General features: G+C 47.7%; 1 protein-coding gene across 8 annotated transcripts in view; it reads right to left on the reverse strand.

The window, feature by feature from the left end:
- Positions 1-23,080, reverse strand: part of LOC123761262 (protein tyrosine phosphatase Meg) — a 328,139-nt gene that overhangs the window by 7,219 nt on the left and 297,840 nt on the right. For 6 of the 8 annotated variants that reach the window (XM_069301643.1, XM_069301582.1, XM_069301504.1 and 3 more), the window contains 5 exons: positions 11,906-12,088; positions 8,535-8,652; positions 2,265-2,522; positions 1,337-1,550; positions 934-1,063 (listed from right to left, as the gene is read on the reverse strand). In XM_069301643.1, the coding sequence (XP_069157744.1) occupies positions 934-1,063; positions 1,337-1,550; positions 2,265-2,522; positions 8,535-8,652; positions 11,906-12,088 (903 nt within the window). The remainder of the gene's footprint in view (positions 1-933; positions 1,064-1,336; positions 1,551-2,264; positions 2,523-8,534; positions 8,653-11,905; positions 12,089-23,080) is intronic. The other 2 variants (XM_069301750.1, XM_069301713.1) reach the window with 1 other exon arrangement.

Genomic DNA, 23,080 nt, shown 5'->3' on the forward strand with positions numbered 1-23,080 from the left:
CTGTCAGTAGTTTCAAAGCGTTTGAAATGTAGGTATGATAGAGCCCAATAGGCTGAGAAATCTGTACATTGGTTGACTGACAGTTGAGAGGTGGGACTAAAGAGCCGAAGCTCAATACCCACAAGCACAACTAGGCGAGTACACAAACACACACACACACACTAGAAAGTTTTCTTTCGCAAACCGAGTGGTAGATGTTTAAAACAAGTTAAATGAGAAGGTGGTGGAGACCAAAACCATCAGTAGTTTCAAAGCGTTATTTGACAGAGTATGGTACAGTATTGGGAAGACGGGACAACACGAGCAGAACTCTTATCCTGTAACTAAACTTAGGTAATACAGTATACTATATGTATGTATGTCTATATTCACCTAGTTGTGCTTGCGGGAGTTGAGCTCTGCTCTTTCGGCCTGCCTCTTAACTGTCAACCAATCAACTGTTACTAACTAACTCACTTCTTCCCCCCCCCCCCCTCCCACACACACACACACACCTTGGAGAAGCCCGTAACAGCTGTCTAACTCCCACGTACCTATTTACTGCTAGGTAACAGGAGCATCAGGGTAAAAGAAACTGCCCATTTGTCTCCGCTGGCACCGGGAATCGAACCCGGGCCACAGGATTATGAGTCCAGCGCACTGTTCACTCAGCTACCAGACCCTTCCCCTCCCCCTCTCCCTTTCTCCCTCCCTCCCCTCTCTCCCTTTCTCCCTCTCCCTCCCCTCTCTCCCTTTCTCCCTCTCCCTCCCTCCCCTCTCTTCCCTCTCCCTCCCTCCCCTCTCTCCCTTTCTCCCTCCCTCCCCTCTCTCCCTCTCCCTCCCTCCCTTTCTCCCTCCCTCCCCTCTCTCCCTTTCTCCCTCCCTCCCTCTGTGTGTGTGTTTTTTAAGGGGCTGGGGGTAGGACGATAAGGTTACGAGTGAATGTCAACCAACCTCGGTATTGATGAGTGTGAATTCTCTATATGCAAAACCAGGTGTCTCCTCTTCTTTCAAGCATGTGACGTGCAGTGTACCGAAGTCTACTGTTTCATAAAGTCTAGGCCAGTATCTGTGGCATTTTACTCTGAAATTTGATTTGAGAACTGTATCAGACATTATCTCTGCAGTTTATGTAATAGTCAAAAACTATTATAAAATATAACTGATAAGAAAATAGTACTTTTGTCTTAGGCCAACCTTTTCAACTCTGAACAAATATATCATTCTCCCATTATCATTATTATATAGTAACTGTGCATTAATGTGTTAAAAATAACCCAGAGATTATTTCCTCAATGATCATACTGTCGACACATTGCATGCAGGAAACGTGTGTCCTAACGACTTAACCACTCACCTTCCCTGTTCTACGACTGTTGTGAGCATGACTATTAGTGTTGACTGCTGTTCCCAAACCATCTGCCAGAAGTCTGTGCACGTGCCTGTCAGTGGACCCTGACAGGCAATATAGCGGTTAACGATGCCCGACCCTTGAATCTCCATGTTGACATACGACGCATTAATATATTCACATGACGCACTGTAAGTGAGGATGACTCGCGTCGTGTCATCTGATGGGCACAATAACCAGGGATGAGACAATTTAAACATGTTCGACTAAGTTAGTACAATGCATAACCGAGATTTTGAATAACAACACTATCAATATATAAATACTGTTACATTAGAGTACTGTACAAAATTGCATTGTAGAGGAGATCCAGAATGTTTTAGAAAGCAAGATGTTATTAAAAGGCTCTTAATTCCTGCCACAAGTACTCCTTGAACAAACAATAATGGCAGTACACTGTGCAATAGTCATGTTTAATTTAAAATTTCATTTTAAAATAAATACTGTGCAAATATGAAATTCTGATTATTCTCTCAAAATTATATTAAAATTATATTATTATAATAATATTAATAATAAGTAATGGCAATGTCTTCTCACAGACATAACAACATAGGATAAAAACCCACTTGTGTATTTGTGAAATTTATGTAAGGAATTTACACCAATGTCTTTCACACACTCCTGAGTGCTTTGTCAAGGTTTGTGATTGGGTACGAGACTTACATCTCAACGTCTGAACCTAATCAATGTCTAGACGTTGAGATGCAAGTCTCGTCCTAATCGCAGACCCAAACCTTAACAAAACACTCAGGAGTGTGTGAAAGACATTGGTGTAAAAATTCCTTACATAAATTTCACAAAGACAAGTGTGTGGGTTTTTTATTCCGTATTAATAAGTATATAATATTAATTCCCAATATAACAAACTCACATGGCGAAATGTCACGATATCTGTTCTTTTTCTCGTTTTCTGGTCTGCGAGCGTGTGTGACGGTGAGACCAGGCTTGCGCCTGTACAGCTGCTCGAACTGCGCCACCAAGGACCCGGCCTCCAGACCCTCAGAGAGCAACAGCATGGACTCGTGGAGAGGTGCAGTCTGAGACCCCGCAACTCCCACACTGACAGTCGTCGGCAAGGCCTCGGGGACATACTGGAATGCTGGCTCTTCTAGCTCCTCTGCCAGGTACACTGTAACAAACATCACCTGATAAGCTACACTCGCATTTATACTGTACCACCAGGTACACTAACATGTTACCACCTGTTACCTAGCAGTAAAATATGTACCTGGGTGTTAGTCAGTTGTCACGGGCTGCTTCCTGGGGGTGGAGGCCTGGTCAAGGACCGGGCCGCGGGGACACTAAAAAGCCACGAAATCATCTCAAGATAACCCCAAGATAACATCACTTGGTAAGCTACACTCGCATTTACACTATCACCAACATATGTATACTAATAAAATTAAAATTTTATGGATTTTTAATAAAATTATAAACTACACTGAACAGCGTTTGTATACATCAAATATTTTAAACTATCCTAAGTAGGCTGACTGTATACAGACAAAATTCAGTACATTAATTTTCAGTAACACTACAAACATCCTGTAATTGTAAATTGTGTACATAATAATGCATGTACACGCCTGGCTTGAGTTCAAGCTCCTGGATCCTACCTCTTATTGATTAGCTGATGTAGTTCAACACTTGCCACTGCTTTAAGGTTTATGTAATTATTATACAGAAAATATTCTTTCTAGTGAACCTTTAGACTTATAATTGCAGCCCATCCTCCTGCTTAGATAGTACTTATAGTAACCATGTGGACCATCGTACATAATATTGACGAAATGGACAATTAGAATGTAGAATACCGTACTAGCCGGAAGAGGTTTTGTATTTTTGTTGTTAATAAAACCAGATCTAACCATCCTAAGTCTAATACAAACTATATGAGGACTAATATAGAACATATATGTGCTATACTAAGCCTAGGAATATTTAAGTTAGTTTTTTAGCTTTATTGTATGAATTGTCCAATACGTCAATATATGTATCCACGTATCTTGAGGTTATATCTTGAGATGATTTCCGGGCTTGACGTCCCCGCGGCCCGGTCCTCGGCAGAAACTCTGCCGTAGTTACCAAGAGTACTATTTAAACAGGAGGATGGGTTGTAGCCTACAATTCGGTATTCAACCATTATCTAACAGTGAAAAGGTGAGGACCGGGCTACGGGGACGATAAGCCCTGAAACCATCTCAAGATAACCTCGTTTGCAAGTAGTGGGACCAGCCCCCCCCCCCAAGGGGATGAACCAGGTCTCAATCCCCCCCCCCCCCCAAAAAAAAAAAAAAAAGTGGCGAGGTTACAGGCTGTTACCATGTGTCTCTGATCCTCTTCAAGAACAAAAGTACAAAATGTAAACTGGAGGCGATGAGTCACAATAACGTGGCTGAAGAATGTCGACTTGAGAATGGTCCAGGACGGACCGAAACGTCGTCGTCCCTTCACCTTCTAGTGTGTGGTCTGGTCAACAAAATGTGAACTCTCTGGGTGCAAGTTTACATACGGTCCACAATCGCTGTATGTACTACAACTTTTGGAGGATAAGAACCAAGAATTACCCCAAGTCCGTACAATCACACCAATCAAAATAATTGATCATAAAACGAGTGGTAGGCTCTCAGTACGAAATACAAACTGCTACACATGGTTAACTGTTAATATTTTGGACTATTGAAAATTGGTAACCCATTGTCGGGACAGGAAGCCAGTTACAATTATGGAGGTGTCTCAGGCGTAAGACTGACCTCTTCAAAGATGCAACCCACAAGTTGCCAAACCCCGGTTATTTTGCTTAACTACTAGGACGCATGGTGCATTAGGTGGAAAGAAAAGTGGCCGGGAATCGAAGTAAGGGTTTAGTAGGTTGCGAATCGACTCCACAGACCACTACACTTCAGAGGCAAGTAACGTCGCCGTAGTGTAGTGGCCAGTCGTGTAGCCGTACGTCGCTGTGGTGTAGCAGACCTCTACACTACATCACCTTAATTATAGCAAGAAAATCTAACCCATCGCAAATCCTCGCAAAACGTAACTAGTTTTCTTCGTGTTTTGTTATAAACTTATACACATACGCATTGTTACACATTTTCAATGTTGAAACATTGCGCAACAGGATGAGTTGCATAACCAACTGCGTAAAAATAGAGTACAAATAATACAATTCCAAGCGACACAACACAGTTGAGCGTAGTTAATAATACTGACACGGGCAGAACTGTTGCAGTGTGTGAGGCTGCAGCTCCCGGACCCACACGGCCATCCTGCCCTGCTCACCTTCGTCACGTGACTGATCGCTGCCACTCTTGCCTCAGACACCTGAACTATCTAATCAGGGACATGTGACGTCTTCACGCGGCCCACAACAACTCAGAGGAAAAACCTTAAACATTCGAAATGGTTCACAAGACAATGTAGACAATCTTGGCACTTTAGTATAATGCATTAATCAAAATTATGAAATTTAATAAACTGAAATTCGATTATGATTATTATTTATATATATATAAACACACCAATTAATCCGCCACTTTATTTTAAATGTAAGTATCAGCGCTCATGATACGAAGACAAAGTTATAAAAGAAAGCAAAATATATTGTTCAATATTTGAATGATTCGACAAATTTGTTAAATATGACCCAGTAAATGATTCTGCGAGAAGCGGAGGTGCACAGCGGGGACACCGTGTCGCGGCGAGGTCACATTCCCAGGTGAAGCACAAGAATGGCGCGACTTTCTGAGGTGGGGGTGTAGAGGTGCACACTAGGGGGGGGGGGAGCAGGACTGGTCACTACTAAACACGACAGTTACTCGGTGTGAGGGAGAAGGCAGTAGTGAGGCCAGCTGAGGTGTGGGAGTGCCTGGGGTGGCCACGTGTGTCGACGCCACCTTCTCCAACCTTACAGGATTAACACTAACTGGTTCATACAATGTTGCCAACCATTCCACCCCTCACGTTTCTTCGACATCTTAATTTATTCGGGTATTTACTTGGTTTTCTAAACTGAATATGCTTTTAAGCAGCATTGATTTGACACTTGCAAGTATGAGGAGAGGTCTCGGAGGACAGCTTGCCATAACACACCGGTCACGGCCGCCGCCTCAACCTCTGCACAAATTCCAATGGTGACTTTTACAGCTTCAATTTATTCAGGCAACAGCTTCACAACACAGCTGTGTGTGTTCTACCGAGGTAACAGCGTTCATAGGAAGATATCCAGCAGTAAGGTGGAAATATATAACGATACACATTCGTCCCATGTAATCCCAATAATATGATTAAAGTACATCATATTTCAGGCCTTCATCAAACACAGTGCCCATCCTAGTGTTTCGATCGCCATGAAAATCTTTCCTGTGAATACAACTTTGTGAAAAATATTGTATTCACATCAATTGAACAAGGCTGCTCCTACCCTGGCAATCCCCCCCCCCCCACACACACACACAAAAAAAAAAACATCGATTACGATTTTTGTTTGATGTTCATAAAAGTTTAAGTACCTTGATAAACTAGAGCACTCGTTAGTCACCTGATAAGCAAGAGACGTGTTTCAAGGTCCAGCAATGTGTGTTACCAGAACCACCGGATACCAGGCACATTAACGTCTGGACGCCGGTCCCGTGGCCGGTGGTGGACCCCATACCCCATCCCGTGGGCGGTGGACCCCATACCCCATCTCGTGGGCGGTCCTGGACCCCATACCCCATCTCGTGGGCGGTCCTGGACCCCACACCCCATCCCGTGGGCAGTCCTAGACCCCACACCCCATCCCGTGGGCAGTCCTAGACCCCACACCCCATCCCGTGGGCAGTCCTGGACCCCATCCCATGGGCAGTCCTGGACCCCATCCCGTGGGCAGTCCTGGACCCCATCCCGTGGGCAGTCCTGGACCCCATCCCGTGGGCAGTCCTGGACCCCATCCCGTGGGCAGTCCTGGACCCCATCCCGTGGGCAGTCCTGGACCCCATCCCGTGGGCAGTCCTGGACCCCATCCCGTGGGCAGTCCTGGACCCCATCCCGTGGGCAGTCCTGGACCCCATCCCGTGGGCAGTCCTGGACCCCATCCCGTGGGCAGTCCTGGACCCCATCCCGTGGGCAGTCCTGGACCCCATCCCGTGGGCAGTCCTGGACCCCATCCCGTGGGCAGTCCTGGACCCCATCCCGTGGGCAGTCCTGGACCCCACACCCCATCTCGTGGGCAGTCCTGGACCCCATACCCCATCTCGTGTGCTGTGTTGTATAAGGTTACAGATGTATACAATGAGCTTAAGAACTGAACTCCCCCAAAATTCATTTAGGTAAGCAAGTTACAATCTTGACAGCTGTAGTTACACAGATTAATGGGTTCGAGAACGCGCAAAAGTATAGTCTCTAAGCTAAGCAACTTAAACATGCTGTTATCTAGTATCACACAACATTAACATTAGTTAGAGCGATCGTAGAGTTAATAATTATTATCTATGTTTAAAGATACAGTATACCAACGTTTTCTTTGTACGACAGAAAACTTGACTAACGGAACTTAGGATCTGGTATACTAATGTATTTTAAAATATTTTGCAGGAAACCCAGCATATCAACCTGTGCTTCTACGTAGCGGAATTGCATTTAAAATACAAACCATGATAATTACTGAACAATTCAATGGTAAGTGGTACTGAAAAAGGCCACCGGATAATTCCTTCCGTCACGTCTCAAGGCGGAAAGTGACGCGGAAATTTACCCACGCGAGACAATGCCATGAATCTACCCGCCCTAGCTAATTGTTCCAAGGACAACTATTGTCCATGACACACAATAGTCTACATGACAGAATGGCTGTACCAGACACTGGTACAGCGACCAGTCCCCCCCCCACCCCCCTCGTGGACCAGACACTGGTACAGTGACCAGTCCCCCCCCACCCCCCTCGTGGACCAGACACTGGTACAGTGACCAGTCCCCCCCCACCCCCTCGTGGACCAGACACTAGCACAGTGACCAGGCCCCCCCCCCTTGTGGACCAGACACTGGTACAGTGACCAGCCCCCCCCCTCGTGGACCAGACACTAGCACAGTGACCAGGCCCCCCCCCCCTCGTGGACCAGACACTGGTACAGCGACCAGTCCCCCCCCACCCCCCTCGTGGACCAGACACTGGTACAGTGACCAGCCCCCCCCCCTCGTGGACCAGACACTAGCACAGTGACCAGCCCCCCCCCTCGTGGACCAGACACTGGTACAGTGACCAGCCCCCCCCCCCTCGTGGACCAGACACTGGTACAGTGACCAGCCCCCTCCCCTCGTGGACCAGACACTGGTACAGTGACCAGCCCCCTCCCCTCGTGGACCAGACACTAGCACAGTGACCAGCCCCCCCCCTCGTGGACCAGACACTGGTACAGTGACCAGCCCCCTCCCCTCGTGGACCAGACACTGGTACAGTGACCAGCCCCCTCCCCTCGTGGACCAGACACTAGCACAGTGACCAGCCCCCCCCCTCGTGGACCAGACACTGGTACAGTGACCAGCCCCCTCCCCTCGTGGACCAGACACTGGTACAGTGACCAGCCCCCTCCCCTCGTGGACCAGACACTGGTACAGTGACCAGCCCCCTCCCCTCGTGGACCAGACACTAGCACAGTGACCAGGCCCCCCCCCCTCGTGGACCAGACACTGGTACAGTGACCAGCCCCCTCCCCTCGTGGACCAGACACTGGTACAGTGACCAGCCCCCTCCCCTCGTGGACCAGACACTGGTACAGTGACCAGGCCCCCCCTCCTTGTGGACCAGACACTGGTACAGTGACCAGCCCCCCCCCCCTCGTGGACCAGACACTAGCACAGTGACCAGGCCCCCCCCCTCGTGGACCAGACACTGGTACAGTGACCAGTCCCCCCCCCCTCGTGGACCAGACACTGGTACAGTGACCAGCCCCCCCCCCCCTCGTGGTCCAGACACTGGTACAGTGACCAGCCCCCCCCCCTGCGTGGACCAGACACTGGTACAGTGACCAGCCCCCCCCCCCCTGCGTGGACCAGACACTGGTACAGTGACCAGTCCCCCCCCCTCGTGAACCAGACACTGGTACAGTGACCAGCCCCCCCCCCCCCCCGCGTGGACCAGACTAGTACAGCAAGGTGTACCCACCGTTCTGCTTGACAGTGAGAACCAGCTCGCCGGAGTGGCACTCCCTGGAGGCGCGGATGAAATTGACCACCTGCTCGTGGGTCATGGCCGAGACGTCCCTGCCGTTGATCAGCAACACCTGCAACACACAACACAACAACACTTAAGCAATATTTAACGGTATTCCAGGTATTTTTGCCAAGTATCTCGCCCGGTTCTTTCTAAATGTGTAAGTCATAACTAAGATCTGTAGGGCGGAGTTAACAACTGCTCAGGGGCCACATTCACGAAAGCACTTACGCAAGCACTTACGAACCTGTACATCTTTTCTCAATCATTGGCGGATTTGTTTATAAATATTAAACAGTTAATGAGCTCCGAAGCACCAGGAGGCTGTTTATAACAATAACAACAGTTGCTTGGGAAGTTTTCATTCTTGTAAACTGTTTAATAAATGTAACCGAAGCTGTCAAAGATTGAGGAAAGATGTACACGTTCGTAAGTGCTTGCGTAAGTGCTTTCGTGAATCTGGCCCCAGGTGGTTATCATCTCAGTTTGTCCTCTTCAGAACCGTGGACTGGCACATACGCATGTATTACATGTGTATGTATGTATACAGTCCATGTATACGTACAATGCCACTATACCTTTGTTGAAACAAATAAGCATCAATATCTCCTCTGCGGAAGCTAAACCTCACGTCCCTGGAAGATCGAAGAGTAAGGGGAGACATGATAACGACCTACAAAATACTCAGGGGGGAATTGACAGGGGTGGATAAAGACAAACTATTTAGCATGGATAGAACACGAACAAGGGGAAATTTCCACACAGGTGGAAACTTAGTATCCAAATGAGCCACAGAAGCATTCGAAAGATTTTTTAAGTGTCAGAGTAGTTAACAAATGGAATGCATTAGGCAGTGAAGTGGTGGAGGCTGACTCCATTCAAATGTAGATTTGATAGAGCCTAATAGACTCAGGAATCTGTACACCAATTGATTGACAGTTGAGAGGCGGGACCAATGAGTTAGAGCTCAACCCCCGCAAGCACAACTAGGTGAGTACCACACATGAACTACGATAATTGGTTTCCATATGTTCGTGACAAATTCCAAGCCGAAACTTAATGTTAGTCAGGGACAAGCCATCATCACCTGTTCAAGTCCCTAAGGCGTTGGGTTAGTGTTAATGAATGTGTTATGTATTCTTTCTAAGCCAAGTCAAATTAACATTACCACTGCGATTCATGCATTATTAGATTAAGAAACAAGGCATAGTGGCCTGACCCAAGTGCAGGTCACCCAAGAAAGTCACGTGAAGTTACCCCAAGGAAGTTCCCGTTAGCCAGGGGAAAGCAAGTGTAGAAAGTGGAGCTGGGTACAGCACCTCTCTCACACTTCCTTCTCTCGCCTACACATACTTGGAGCACTGCAACACAACACAATAATTATATGTATTTAGGTTGAGATCTTCTCAAATTACTGAGGTCAACGGAATAAGTTTGTGTGCTGTGTGAATGGGGTGTACAAAGGAGTACACAGACATTAGGGGCCCTTGTGAGGGACCACTCGTACTAGGGGCCCTTGTGAAGGGCCCCTCGTCAAACAATGCGAGTTGTATGGCAGAACGCATAAAACTGAAACCAATTAAGACTGTCGCTAGTCTGAGACACGCACAGACAGGTCCCGCCCGCGCACGCGCTCTCTCTCTCTCTCTCTCTCTCTCACACAGACGCGCACGCACACACACACACGCGCACACACACACACACACACACACACACACACACACACACACACACACACACACACACACACACACACACACACACGGGCTGGGTGACCGAGTGGACAGCGCTCTAGACTCGTGGACCTAGGGACCGGGGTTCGATCCCTGCACCCGGCGGAGCCAGAGGGGCAGAGTTTCCTTAACCCTGATGCCCCTGTTACCTAGCAGTAAATAGGTACCTGGGAGTTACACAGCTGCTATGGGCTGCTTCCTGGGAGGGGGGGGGGGGGTGTTGGAGGAGAGAAAAAAGTTAGTTAGTAGTTAGTAACAGTTGACTGATTGACAGTTGGTTGAGAGGCGGGCCGAAAGAGCAGAGCTCAACCCCCACAAGCACAAATAGGTGGACACGCACTGCACTCAACACACTTCCGGATCCCGCCCATGTGTTCTTGAAGGATAAACTGTCACCAGCATTCCCAGAAGTGTTGTCAAATTCCTCCCCACCGGATATCTGGCCTTCCGGTGCCGCCTCGACGCCACCGTCTCCTCCCCATACATGCAATACTCCCTATACATGCCACTAATGTACACACAGTAGTCGATTGTAACCTATATGGCCAATTTCTTTAATTATGTTGAATACATTTTATGAACGGTATGAACAGATATTAGAAGACAACGCTACAGGGGAAGGAGAAGCAGAGGAATGGAATAGGATGGAGATATTGTTATGTATTTAATGTAGTATATAATGTATTATGCATTACAGAGCTGGTGTCCGAGCATCTTACTACAATACTGTATTTAATAAAGTCAAGTCTTATTTTTTCAGTGCACAAAAAAATTAAATCTTAAAAAAAAAAATAATAGCGCTGCATTTTTTGTGGGAAAATTCGCATAATTATTATGTGTTGGAGTTTATATTCTATAAATGTTGGTTAGTGTCCGAATGTCAAAATATATTAAACAAATGACTAACCAATACAAATCTAATATGGGTTAAAAAGTTTTTAGTGAGGTTAAAATATTGCATCTCATTTAACATTTACAACAAATAATATTTGTAAAGAAGCGTACTAATGAGGTGGAGATGCTTCCGTCTTGAGAGAAGATGGTCCACTGACAGCCGCCTCTCCTGCCACCCCGGGCCACCCCTGGCCACTCCGGGCCACCCCTGGCCACCCCGGGCCACCCCTGGGCCACCCCGGGCCACCCCTGGCCACCCTGGGCCACCCCTGGCCACCCTGGGCCACCCCTGGCCACCCTGGGCCACCCCTGGCCACCCTGGGCCACCCCTGGCCACTCCGGGCCACCCCTGGCATTATCATCAATAAATTGATATATTCAAATTTTTACTATAAATTAAGGATAAATTAAGGATAGTTTTCATGTACATCAGAATTTGGCTTGATGCACTGAACTGAACCTTACCGCAGAAACCACGTGCTGAACGTGTGTGTGTTCTGATTTAGTATGATCTGACTACACAAGTTGCTGGACTCACCTGGTCACCCTCGTTGAGCCCGGAGGACTCATCAGCTGGTCACCCTCGTTGAGCCCGGAGGAGGATGATGACTCACCTGGTCACCCTCATTGAGCCCGGAGGAGGATGAGGACTCACCTGGTCACCCTCATTGAGCCCGGAGGAGGATGAGGACTCACCTGGTCACCCTCGTTGAGTCTTGGGTAGCAGCGGTCTGCCGGGGTGTTGGGCGCCACCCGGGACACCAGGACGGGCAAGTTCTGGTCAGCGCCGCCCTTGACGTTAAAGCCAAACTTGCCTCCGTCGTCGGGTTTCATCCTGATGGTAACGAGACCGTGGGCGCTCTCCTCGCTACCTCCCGGCTGCAGGCGACCCAACCAGGCCACGGGAAGAAGAAGAAGTGAGGAGTGAGTGCCACCTACACCAGCAAGCAGTGAACAGCCAGCCACCCGAAGAGGCAAATATAATGCACCCTGTGGTCCCTCTAACCCTTGCATGGATGCAACAAGCAATACATATTATATATATATTGGGAAAACAACAATTGCGTCTCCTGAGCGCAATGTTGCAGAAATAAGACTACTCGGGAAATGCATGGATAGAGGAGAACAAGGAAAGTCTGCCACGTGCATGGGAGATAATTAGATTAAGTACAGGAAATAATTAGTGTTATGCACCAGCAAGTAGATGGGGGGGTGACTTTCTCAGGCCGCCTCGCCTCAGCTTCACGGCTACATCCTAATAAATTTCCTCAGCTCCACAACTAGCCTAGCAACTTTCCTCACTTATAGTTATTCTTTTACTTATCCTCACTTATAGAATATTTTATAGTTATTCAAAAGTTGGTAAGTAGAGTGTGGAGTCACACTCCACTTACGAGTGGCGTGTTAATGTGTCCCCCTCTAACCAGCTCCCAGACACTACAACTTTCCCTTCCTTACATAACCATCAACACATTGCTTTCCCGGTATACAATGCCGGAAATTATTTCGCGCGCTTCATTACTCCGTATTTTACACATCTGGACTAACCTCAGAAACGAATCGCATCCACCAGCTCACAATTTCACCACTTGCGTGTCTGCTAGGAATCCCCAGCTACGAGTGCGTGTAAGGTCGGAACCCAGCAGCAACAGACACAAACCCAGCGGCAATGTGCGCGTGTTCCGTGGCGGGAACGGCAGCCAGGCTCCCGGCTGTAGAACACGTGACCACTAACCTCACGCTGATACCAAAAGATGATTATAACGAGCGACTTTGATAGACGCCACCGTCTCCTTGACATGTGGTGGGAGGAGATAACTAAACTCAAGTACCACGTGTTACTTTCAAACGTTTGTTTTTAACCGGGAGTAAAAATATGTGTAAACCATCTAAAGTGTTTTTACAATATCTGCAGGTAAATATAACAATCTTGTTTTAATTTGTGAGGAATAGGTGTGAGGTTGTGAGGAATGGGTGAGAGGTTATGGGGTGTGAGTATGAGGTTGTAGGTCCTGGGGTGTGAGGTCCGGGTGTGAGGTCCGGATGTGAGGTCTGGATGTGAGGTCTGGATGTGAGGTCTGGGTGTGAGGTCTGGGTGTGAGGTGGGGTGGCATGGTGTCACCTCAGCCCCCAGACGCACCACTCCAGAATGGCTGGGACACGCTTTCCCATACCGTCTAAAATTAGCAACATTTTAAAGGTGAGGGAGCATGCAGAGGCGCCAGGAGTACACCCCAGCGACCAGCCTCGCTCCTGCCCTCCCTGGTGCTCCTGCCGGGTCTTCTGGTCTCCTGGCTGATGCTGCTACCACTAATGCCACTCTTCACACTACCACTGTTAGTAATGTTCGTCCCGTTGTCAAGGTTGCTCCCGTTGTCAAGGGTGCTTCCGTTGTCAAGGGTGCTTCCGTTGTCAAGGGTGCTCCCGTGGTCAAGGGTGCTCCCGTTGCTCACCTCGCCCGTATCGTACAATAAGGATCTCGCCAGCCAGGAAGTATCGGTGGAGAAACTTAACAAACGACTCGTTTCTCGTGGGACACAACCCACAGCGGTCAACACACCACCGTGACACAGGTGAGGGGGTCACCACGCCACGACTGCATCTACAGTAGTGCCATAAAGTTCAAAACAATTCTACCCGCCCTCGCTAATTGCTCCTTACTGATTGATCAATTTATTTATTATGCACCCCATACTCATCCCGTGGGCGGTGGTGGAAAGCACCAACCGTATTTGATTGAGTGAAAGGTCTTTGTTACCGAGGGCCACCAACCATCCACTTCAAGTACTGGTCGAGGAGAATACAAGGCCGCACAGCTCTTGCTCCACCACCACACCACTACTGTGATAGGCAGCTGCCAGTGAGAGTACACAGTGGACGGCCGCCACGACACACTAACCTTGACAACACGCTACCTTTCAGCTGGCATGTATGACAGTCGTCTACCCTGACATTACTGTGATGACCCAGGAATTAACCTAGATGCTAACTATGTAATGAACTAACTGTAATTAAGATGTGTTTAGTTCACGGTTATATTGGATCAAGTTGGTTTGATATTATTTATTTACTCATGGAGTAAATGAGACTCAGTTACAGAGTAAGGTTATAGCATGGCCTTATAATTGCATTAGATGCATGTTGTATTATACAATCAGTGTATCGCATTATACCAACGAGTGGTGGACAAGGTTTTGGGCTACAGGTTTTGAACGAGTTCGATTCTTGGCCGTATTATGGGAGTCAAGACGGAGGAAGCTGTAGGTTAGGCCAAGTGAGTGTCATTAATAACACATGACAAAATACTACACGAGTGGGAATCGTTTCCAAAGTCTTTACCCTGAATTATGACTCACTATGGCCGTGTTGGCCAGAGTGATTAGGTGGGAACTGTGTTGTTTTAAGAGATGTGGCAGGTGGTTGGCACTTTTCTAGAAGCTCCTTCCTGACTCAGTTGCTGGGGGACATGATGCCAGCGGCTCGCTCCTGCCCTCCCTGGTGCTCCTGCCGCCGGCGCTCGAGAAGCGGGAGTAGCTGGATGCTGCTGTGTCATCTCATCTAAGTGTAGTGTTGTTGTCTAAGAGTTACAATGGTGTACAATTATGTCTGGAAATAAGTTATTTAAGCTTTGTATATGCTGAGTTAAATTGTCATCCACACTTCCATGGAAATAAACATTCCATTCACCTGGGCTCTGAGTGACTCGAACCGTCGACCCCACGCGTGAGGTCTACGGTGATTGCTGCTTGTAGGACGCCACTATACCAATCTTTTACATTTATAATTTTATAACTATTTAATAACCTAATTAAAGGTGCTACCGACCCACAGCGAAAAGAGAAGGGGAGCATATCTGTTTTAAACAAAAATGTTAAGAGCGGGTACAGCGACAAATTATTAATATATATATATATATATATATATATATATATATATATATATATATATATATATATATATATATATATATATATATATATATATATATATATATATACACACACACACACACACACCTCATATCATTCAGAACTTTGTATACCACATATGTCAGGCCAATCCTGGAGTATGCAGCCCCAGCATGGAGTCCATATCTAGTCAAGGATAAGACTAAACTGGAAAAGGTTCAAAGGTTTGCCACCAGACTAGTACCCGAGCTGAGAGGTATGAGCTACGAGGAGAGACTACGGGAATTAAACCTCACTTCGCTGGAAGACAGAAGAGTTAGGGGGGACATGATCACCACATTCAAGATTCTGAAGGGGATTGATAGGGTAGATAAAGACAGTCTATTTAACACAAGGGGAACACGCACAAGGGGACACAGGTGGAAACTGAGTGCCCAAATGAGCCACAGAGATATTAGAAAGAACTTTTTTAGTGTCAGAGTGGTTGACAAATGGAATGCATTAGGAAGTGATGTGGTGGAGGCTGACTCCATACACAGTTTCAAGTGTAGATATGACAGAGCCCGATAGGCTCATGAATCTGTACATCTGTTGATTGACGGTTGAGAGGCGGGACCAAAGAGCCAGAGCTCAACCCCCGCAAACACAACTAGGTGAGTACCTAATCACCCGGGCTGAGAGACTCGTACGTCAACCTGCAAGCAGGGCGTCTAACAACCTAGTTAATCAGACCACCAATCAAGTGAACAGGCCGCGAGAACATCGATTTCCGGAACCAAGAAGAGGTAGACAACAGGTCGACAGTAGCAGCGGAACTACGAGGCCACTGTCGCGGCAGTGACCTCGTAGTCGCATTAATTTATCACTAACTTTCCCAAGGCGGACTGCATTACCACCACAATGGGTCGTCACTGAGGCCAGATATAACGGAAGAACATTAGTCGTCTTCACCAACACTGTTATACGAGTCGTACAGTATACTACTCCGCGCAGTTGCTCATGCAAGACCTGAGGGCTCTACCTGAGTTACCTTCCGATGATTTCAGGGCTTAACGTCTCAGTGGCCCGGTCCTCGACCAGGCCTCCAGGCCGGAACCTCGCCACCTTCATTCCTTGTTTGGGTTGGCTTAGTTATTTTGTTTACACATTGGCTTCTCGGCTTAAAAGTTCCAAATACCGAGTAATCAGATTGCGAAATCCGAAAGTTTCCCCCAGTGTCAACATGTGCAGCCAATAGTTGCAAACTGTTTACTATCACCAAGCTCAGAATACTCCACTTGTCAGCGTATTAAACACCTGTCAGTCTGTGGTCCATTTTAGTCTAAATCGTCCTGTAAACATTTTTGTCCTTGTTTAAATTTTACTTCCTGCCTTATTTTACTGTTGATAGTTCATTTCCTTGGTGTCAATTTGTACTTAAAATTAACAAATACAAAAGTGTGGGGTTTTAATCGTATAAAGTAATATATAATCGTATATACACACAGAAATCACAATAGCGTGATGCATCAAACAGGTTCGAATCCTCGTCACGGCCCTTGTGGATTTGTTAATCGTATATATTTAATATAAATATAGATTTAATATATATTATACGTTTATATATTATATAAATATCATATCCATTTGTATATATTACAAACTGATTTATTTTGAACAAAAAACTTAGATATATATACTTATATATCCGTATTTATAATTATATATAATGAAAAGGTGAGGAGATAGCCGTGGGGGGGAACTCCACATGCGACAATTTCTCCACTCTGCTCCTGGACTGTTACTTGTGAAGGCCACGAAAGTAACTTGGAAACTCTTGCCCAGTTCCGGACCGTTGTCTGGCCACTGGCTGGGTGGAGCAGCGGGGGACCCACAGCCGCTGCTGGAGGCGCCGCTACCCGCCCTCACACAGATAATGCCTCACTAAAAATAAATCCTACTCTTCATCAACAAACAATAAGACTTTGTTCACAGTCCTGAGTGGAAGCTCTTATTAAGTATTATTCTAGACGGACGGTAGAGCGACGGTCTCGCTTCATGAAGGTCGGCGTTCAATCCCCGACCATCCAAGTGTTTAGGCACCATTCCTTCCCCCCCCCCTCCGTCTCATCCCAAATCCTTATCCTGACCCCTTCCAAGGGCTATATAGTCGTAATGGCTTGGCGCTTTCCCCTGATAATTACCTTACCCCCCTCTCCCTCCCTCTCAATGCAGTAGGCGGATAATACAGTTTCTTTTATGTCATTGGCATAACTAGAAAAGTAGCATCTTCCATGTCAATATTTACCCATGTTACAAAGCTGACGAGACAAAGCAGACCAAAGGATTGTCGAATGAAATATTGCCGGAACAACCGTGGACATCTTCAAGAGAAAACAAAGATAGCTTTCTTCAAGGAGTGCCGGACCAACCGGGCTGTGGTGGGCCTGTCCTCTCTTCCCTCCTCCCAACAACAACAACAACAAAATCTATGTTAAAAAAAAAAAAGGTTTACGGTTCACTGAGAGCAAGAGCGACATACTGTCTCACCAACAGCTTGTGCAACACTAAGATATGTTGAGGTTTGTGTAGCCTTCTCTTACGTCTTGCTCTTAAGACTAGCGTGGGGGTGGGCAAACATAGCCAGCTGGCGACGGCAACAAATCAAATCTTTGTTCAGGGCGCCGGTCGGCCGAGCGGACAGCACGCTGGACTTGTGATCCTGTGGTCCTGGGTTCGATCCCAGGCGCCGGCGAGAAATGATGGGCAGAGTTTCTTTCACCCTATGCCCCTGTTACCTAGCAGTAAAATAGGCACCTGGGTGTTAGTCAGCTGTCACGGGCTGCTTCCTGGGGGTGGAGGCCTGGTCGAGGACCGGGCCGCGGGGACACTAAAAAGCCCCGAAATCATCTCAAGATCTCAAGATAAGGTAAAGTACATACATACAAGGGGCGATACAAATATTGGTGAATTTATAGATAAGAGCTAGTACATACAATACCTAAAGCCACTATTACGCAAAGCGTTTCGGGCAGGAAAAACACTAATGACTCAAACTTAATGCTAATTGAGATTAAATTATACAAATCAGCAAATCAGTTTAATCTCCATTCCAATAAACAGGTCCCTATGGACGACATTATAGCTCTCCACACATCAGCACAGACATCTAGAGTAACTCCCAGGTCCTACTGGGGCCGCAAGCGACACGAGTGAGTACTCAGTACCAGCAACACAAGTGAGTACTCAGTACCAGCAACGTATAGAGCTCACACACACTTCACTCAATACCGCCACTGGCGTCCACCCATTAGTTCCACTCTCTGGTGGATTCACTCCACGATTTACACTAACTTGTGTAAATCACTTGTAAATCACACCCTCGTACAGGCACTTGTATTCACCAAGATGTCCTTGCGGGGGTTGAGCTCTGCTCTTTCGGCCCGTCTCACAACTGTAAATCAATCAACTGTTACTAACTAATCCTCCCCCCCCCAGGAAGCAGCCCGTAACAGCTGTCTAACTCCCAGGTACCTATTTACTGCTAGGTAACAGGGGGCATCAGGGTGTAAGAAACTCTGCCCATCTGTCATCACCGGGGATCGAACCCAGACCCCTAGGATTACGAGTTCAGAGCGCTGTCCACTCAGCTATCAGGCTGAGTGGACTTGTGCTAGGGTGTGACTGATGATCAACGAGCAGTTGACTATGCAGTAGTGTGTATACCCACTAATCCGTCCCAGTTACCCAGAGTTGCGTCAGAGGTCCCGCCGTAACCTTTCACCCCGTGTGACGTCAGACAGCAGCCGCCCCGCGTCAAGCCCGCCCCTGTTACCGCGTGTCCAGCCAACGCATTAATTCACTCTCTCCTAAGAGGTAATGACATCATGGGTGCGCAGGAGAGGCTCCTGCGCACCCAATAATGACCACTTGGGCGCTTGCCCACGTGGCTAGACATCTCTCAGCCCTGCGATGATTACAAATAAAAAATGGAATTATAAGGAGCAGACTTTAATCTTTATTTAAGGCGTATTCCGTACTAAAGAAATGCAACCGCTCTTAATTACACCTCGAGGACACTAGCAAATGGGGTTTAATTTGGCGTTATGTAAATTTTTGGAGTTTGTCAAAGAAAACGGACTATATGCTACTTGATATAGGGGGCTCTAATGTAAACTGGCAAGTCAGATAATGAAACGGATCTGAGAGTAGTGACTAATACGGAGATCAAACAAACTTGGAGACTATGATGCAGTGCTAATGGCAGGACAATGTTATCAAACAAGTCCACCTTGTGTGAGTGAGGCCTCACTTGGGTTAGAGTGGACAATTCCCTCACATTGCTACACAATGGGCATGTTCTCAAAAGTCAACCTCCACCATGACAAATATTTTCTATGTCGGCAGATAAACAATTGATCAAACTTAAATAAATGTAAATCCAGAAAGACCATTTCGTAAACAACCATTATAGCGGCAACCAAGAAAATGATAGGATGGATTATAAGAACTTTCAAGTTCCACAGCAATGCTAATATTATTTAAATTACTGGTGCTGTCCCGTCTTGAGCAGTACTCTCTTCCCATTTTAAGGCAAGACAGGTTTTTGACATTGAGGGAATACAGAGAACCTATAAGGCAGGCATAAAAACTATAACACATTTAAATTATTGGAACCGTCTCAAAGCTCTCAAAATGTGCTCTCTGGATAAGAAACGAGAGTTATCAAATAATATATACATGGAAGATACTAGAGGGCCAAGTCCCACATTTGAACAATAGAATTACAACATACTGGAGCGAAAGATACGGAAGGAAATGCAGAATAGAACCAGTGAGGAGTAGAAGTGCCATAGGCACAATCAGAGAACGCTGTCTGAACATCAGAGGTCCACAGCTGTTAAATACCCTAGCAGCAAGCATTAGAAATATTACAGTAACAAAAGATGAATATCTTCAAGAAGCACTTAAGATAAGTTCTTGCAAGAAGTGCCGGACCAACCGGGTTGCAGTGGATATGTTGGCCTGCGGGCCGCTCTAAGCAACAGCCGGGCGACCAAGTTATCACAAGTCGAGGCTGGACCCAGACTGGGCTTGGGCAGTAGAACTCTCAACACCCCAGATGTAGAACAGTAGAACTCTGAAAACACCCAAAACCTCTCATACACGGGTCGGCTGGTGCTTTCTAAATTCTGACGTTTGACTGGGAGAGACAGGAGGTAGAAAGCATGAAGGCAAGCAGAGTGGTGGGACCCGGGTAGGTCGCCACCGACCATGCAGCAGCACCTGCTTACACTCCCTCCTCGGCCGCCCGCGTTTTAAACTTACCATAAAACAAACTTAAAGTTGAGCGTCACGCCGGGCGTTTCCCTGTACCGATGTTCACACGTTGCCCGCCCGCCTGGCCGCCCGCCCGCCTGGCCGCCCGCCCGCCTGGCCGCCCGCACCCCTGGCCGCACGCCCGCACCCCTGGCCGCCCGCACCCTACCCCAGCACTAACGGCTAACACCAACGCCATTATTTCCACATTAAAAAAAGAAGAGTATAATCTGGTATAGCACAGTACCTGGATCTTACCTGGAATTGTCTCGGGAGTTGTTCTACCCGTTGAAGACAGGACAGCATTACAACATATCTTAGCTACTTGGCGGCCCCGGAGAGGAACCGAGACCGGGATTCATGACGCATTTACGCAAACCACTTACGAAACTTGTACATCTTTCTTCAATAATGGCGGCTTTGTTTACACTTACTAAACAGTCTATGAACTTCAACATTTCACAACGCAATGTTATTGTTATAAACAACCTCGAAGTGCCTCAGAGCTCACAAACTATTTATTAAACGTTTTAAAAAAAGCCGCCATTATACAGGAAAGATATACAGGTTTCGTAAATAGTTGAACGCAACAACTCTTTCCTGTTTTGCCCCACCAACGCCAGTCCATAAGTGCCCACCGAGGCCCACCACACCCACACCAAGGCCCACATCACCCACCAAGACCCACCACACCCACACCAAGGCCCACATCACCCACCAAGACCCACTACACCCACACCAAGGCCCACCACACCCACACCAAGGCCCACATCACCCACCACACCCACACCAAGGCCCACACCACTCACCAAGACCAACCACATCCTCATCAAGACCCACACCACCCACCGAGACCCACCACACCCACACCAAGACCCACCACAACGGTAGTGTACATATGGGTGGCCAGAGGTCTGCAAGGCGACATCCTGCATGCTGAACATGGCTAAAAATATGAATGAAGTCATCGTCCAGCTTTCTCTTCCCCCGAGAGGCGCGAACCCCGACCATGCACACGGTCCGTCAGCATGCTCTCTGTCCTCGTCCATCACCCCGGCCACCATCCATCAAGCACTTATGCAACCACTTACGAAACCTGCACATCTTTCTTCAATGACAGCGGCTTTGTTTACATTTATTGAATAGTTTATGAGCTCCCAAGAACTACTAGATTATAACAATTTGGTACACGTGGTGGTACAGGGGTAAGGTGCCCGAGTGTCCTGACCCAGAGCAACTGGACCCAGCTGCCCTGACCGCTGGGTCAAGTCAGCTGGGTGTTCCAGCTGCCCTGACCGCTGGGTCAAGTCAGCTGGGTGTTCCAGCTGCCCTGACCGCTGGGTCAAGTCAGCTGGGTGTTCCAGCTGCCCTGACCGCTGGGTCAAGTCAGCTGGGTGTTCCAGCTGCCCTGACCGCTGGGTCAAGTCAGCTGGGTGTTCCAGCTGCCCTGACCGCTGGGTCAAGTCAGCTGGGTGTTCCAGCTGCCCTGACCGCTGGGTCAAGTCAGCTGGGTGTTCCAGCTGCCCTGACCGCTGGGTCAAGTCAGCTGGGTGTTCCAGCTGCCCTGACCGCTGGGTCAAGTCAGCTGGGTGTTCCAGCTGCCCTGACCGCTGGGTCAAGTCAGCTGGGTGTTCCAGCTGATGTTCTCACTACAGTATGGTTGAGGTGCACTTGGCAAGGACAGTATTATAAAGATCAGACCGGGGGACAAGAGCCTGCTGGCTCACCAGCTAATCCCAACCAACCATTTACAAGTAATATTAAAGTAAAAAAAAAATATTCTCCACGGTGATGCCCAACCACTTAAGCTGGACGGTTGAGCGACGGTCTCGCTTCATGCAGTAAAAAATCAATTAATAAATCCACGAAGAGTTAAGTTGGATTTTCGACCTTGGGTGTGTGTGTGGGGGCTCGCCGAACACCAGACTGGTAGTGTACCAGTTTCCCCAGTACTCTACCAACGTCTCTGCTGCCACCCGTGGAAGTGCTCAAGTACTGTAGTACTTGTATCCGTAGGAATATCTTGTCTATCTCACAATTAACTTGGTCACGTGATGCTAACGACATGATAAACAGAATGAACCCGGCAGGTGTTGTCAGGTGGTGGCAGGTGGTGGCAGGTGGTGGCAGGTGTTAGTTGGGTGTTGGCAAGTGTTGGCAGGTTTGAGGAAACAGTTAACAGCGAGAACAAGGCTCACTGATGTGTTCCTCCTACACTGGACAATATAGCACAGTGTCCACTATTTACCAATAGTCCATATACTAAATATATACATGTTGTATATAGCCACACTTATCTCCCCCCCCCCCCCCAAGGGCTATTCTCGTACACATACACAGTTACTCACGTCAGTATTACCCCAGCGCTGGACGAGTGCTCGTCACACGTGTCTATGTAGCCTTACTCCCACTAGGCACTCCAATAAGCAAATGAATCTTCGAGTATCAACATACAGTAAAAAAAACCATTGCTGCCAGATGATGTAAGGCGCACCTGGATGCGTTACCTCTTCCTCCGGAGGGGGTGTTAGGAGGGGGGTAGAGCATGTGAGTGGGTGTGGTGACGCGCCACACCTCCCCCCACACCCTCCCTCCACACCATGCCCACACAACCCTCTATTTCTCCCACGGCCCCCTACCTACGTGAACCCGGCTGCCAATGAGG

Source organism: Procambarus clarkii, chromosome 1 (assembly GCF_040958095.1).
Source record: "Procambarus clarkii isolate CNS0578487 chromosome 1, FALCON_Pclarkii_2.0, whole genome shotgun sequence".
NCBI lineage: Eukaryota > Metazoa > Arthropoda > Malacostraca > Decapoda > Cambaridae > Procambarus > Procambarus clarkii.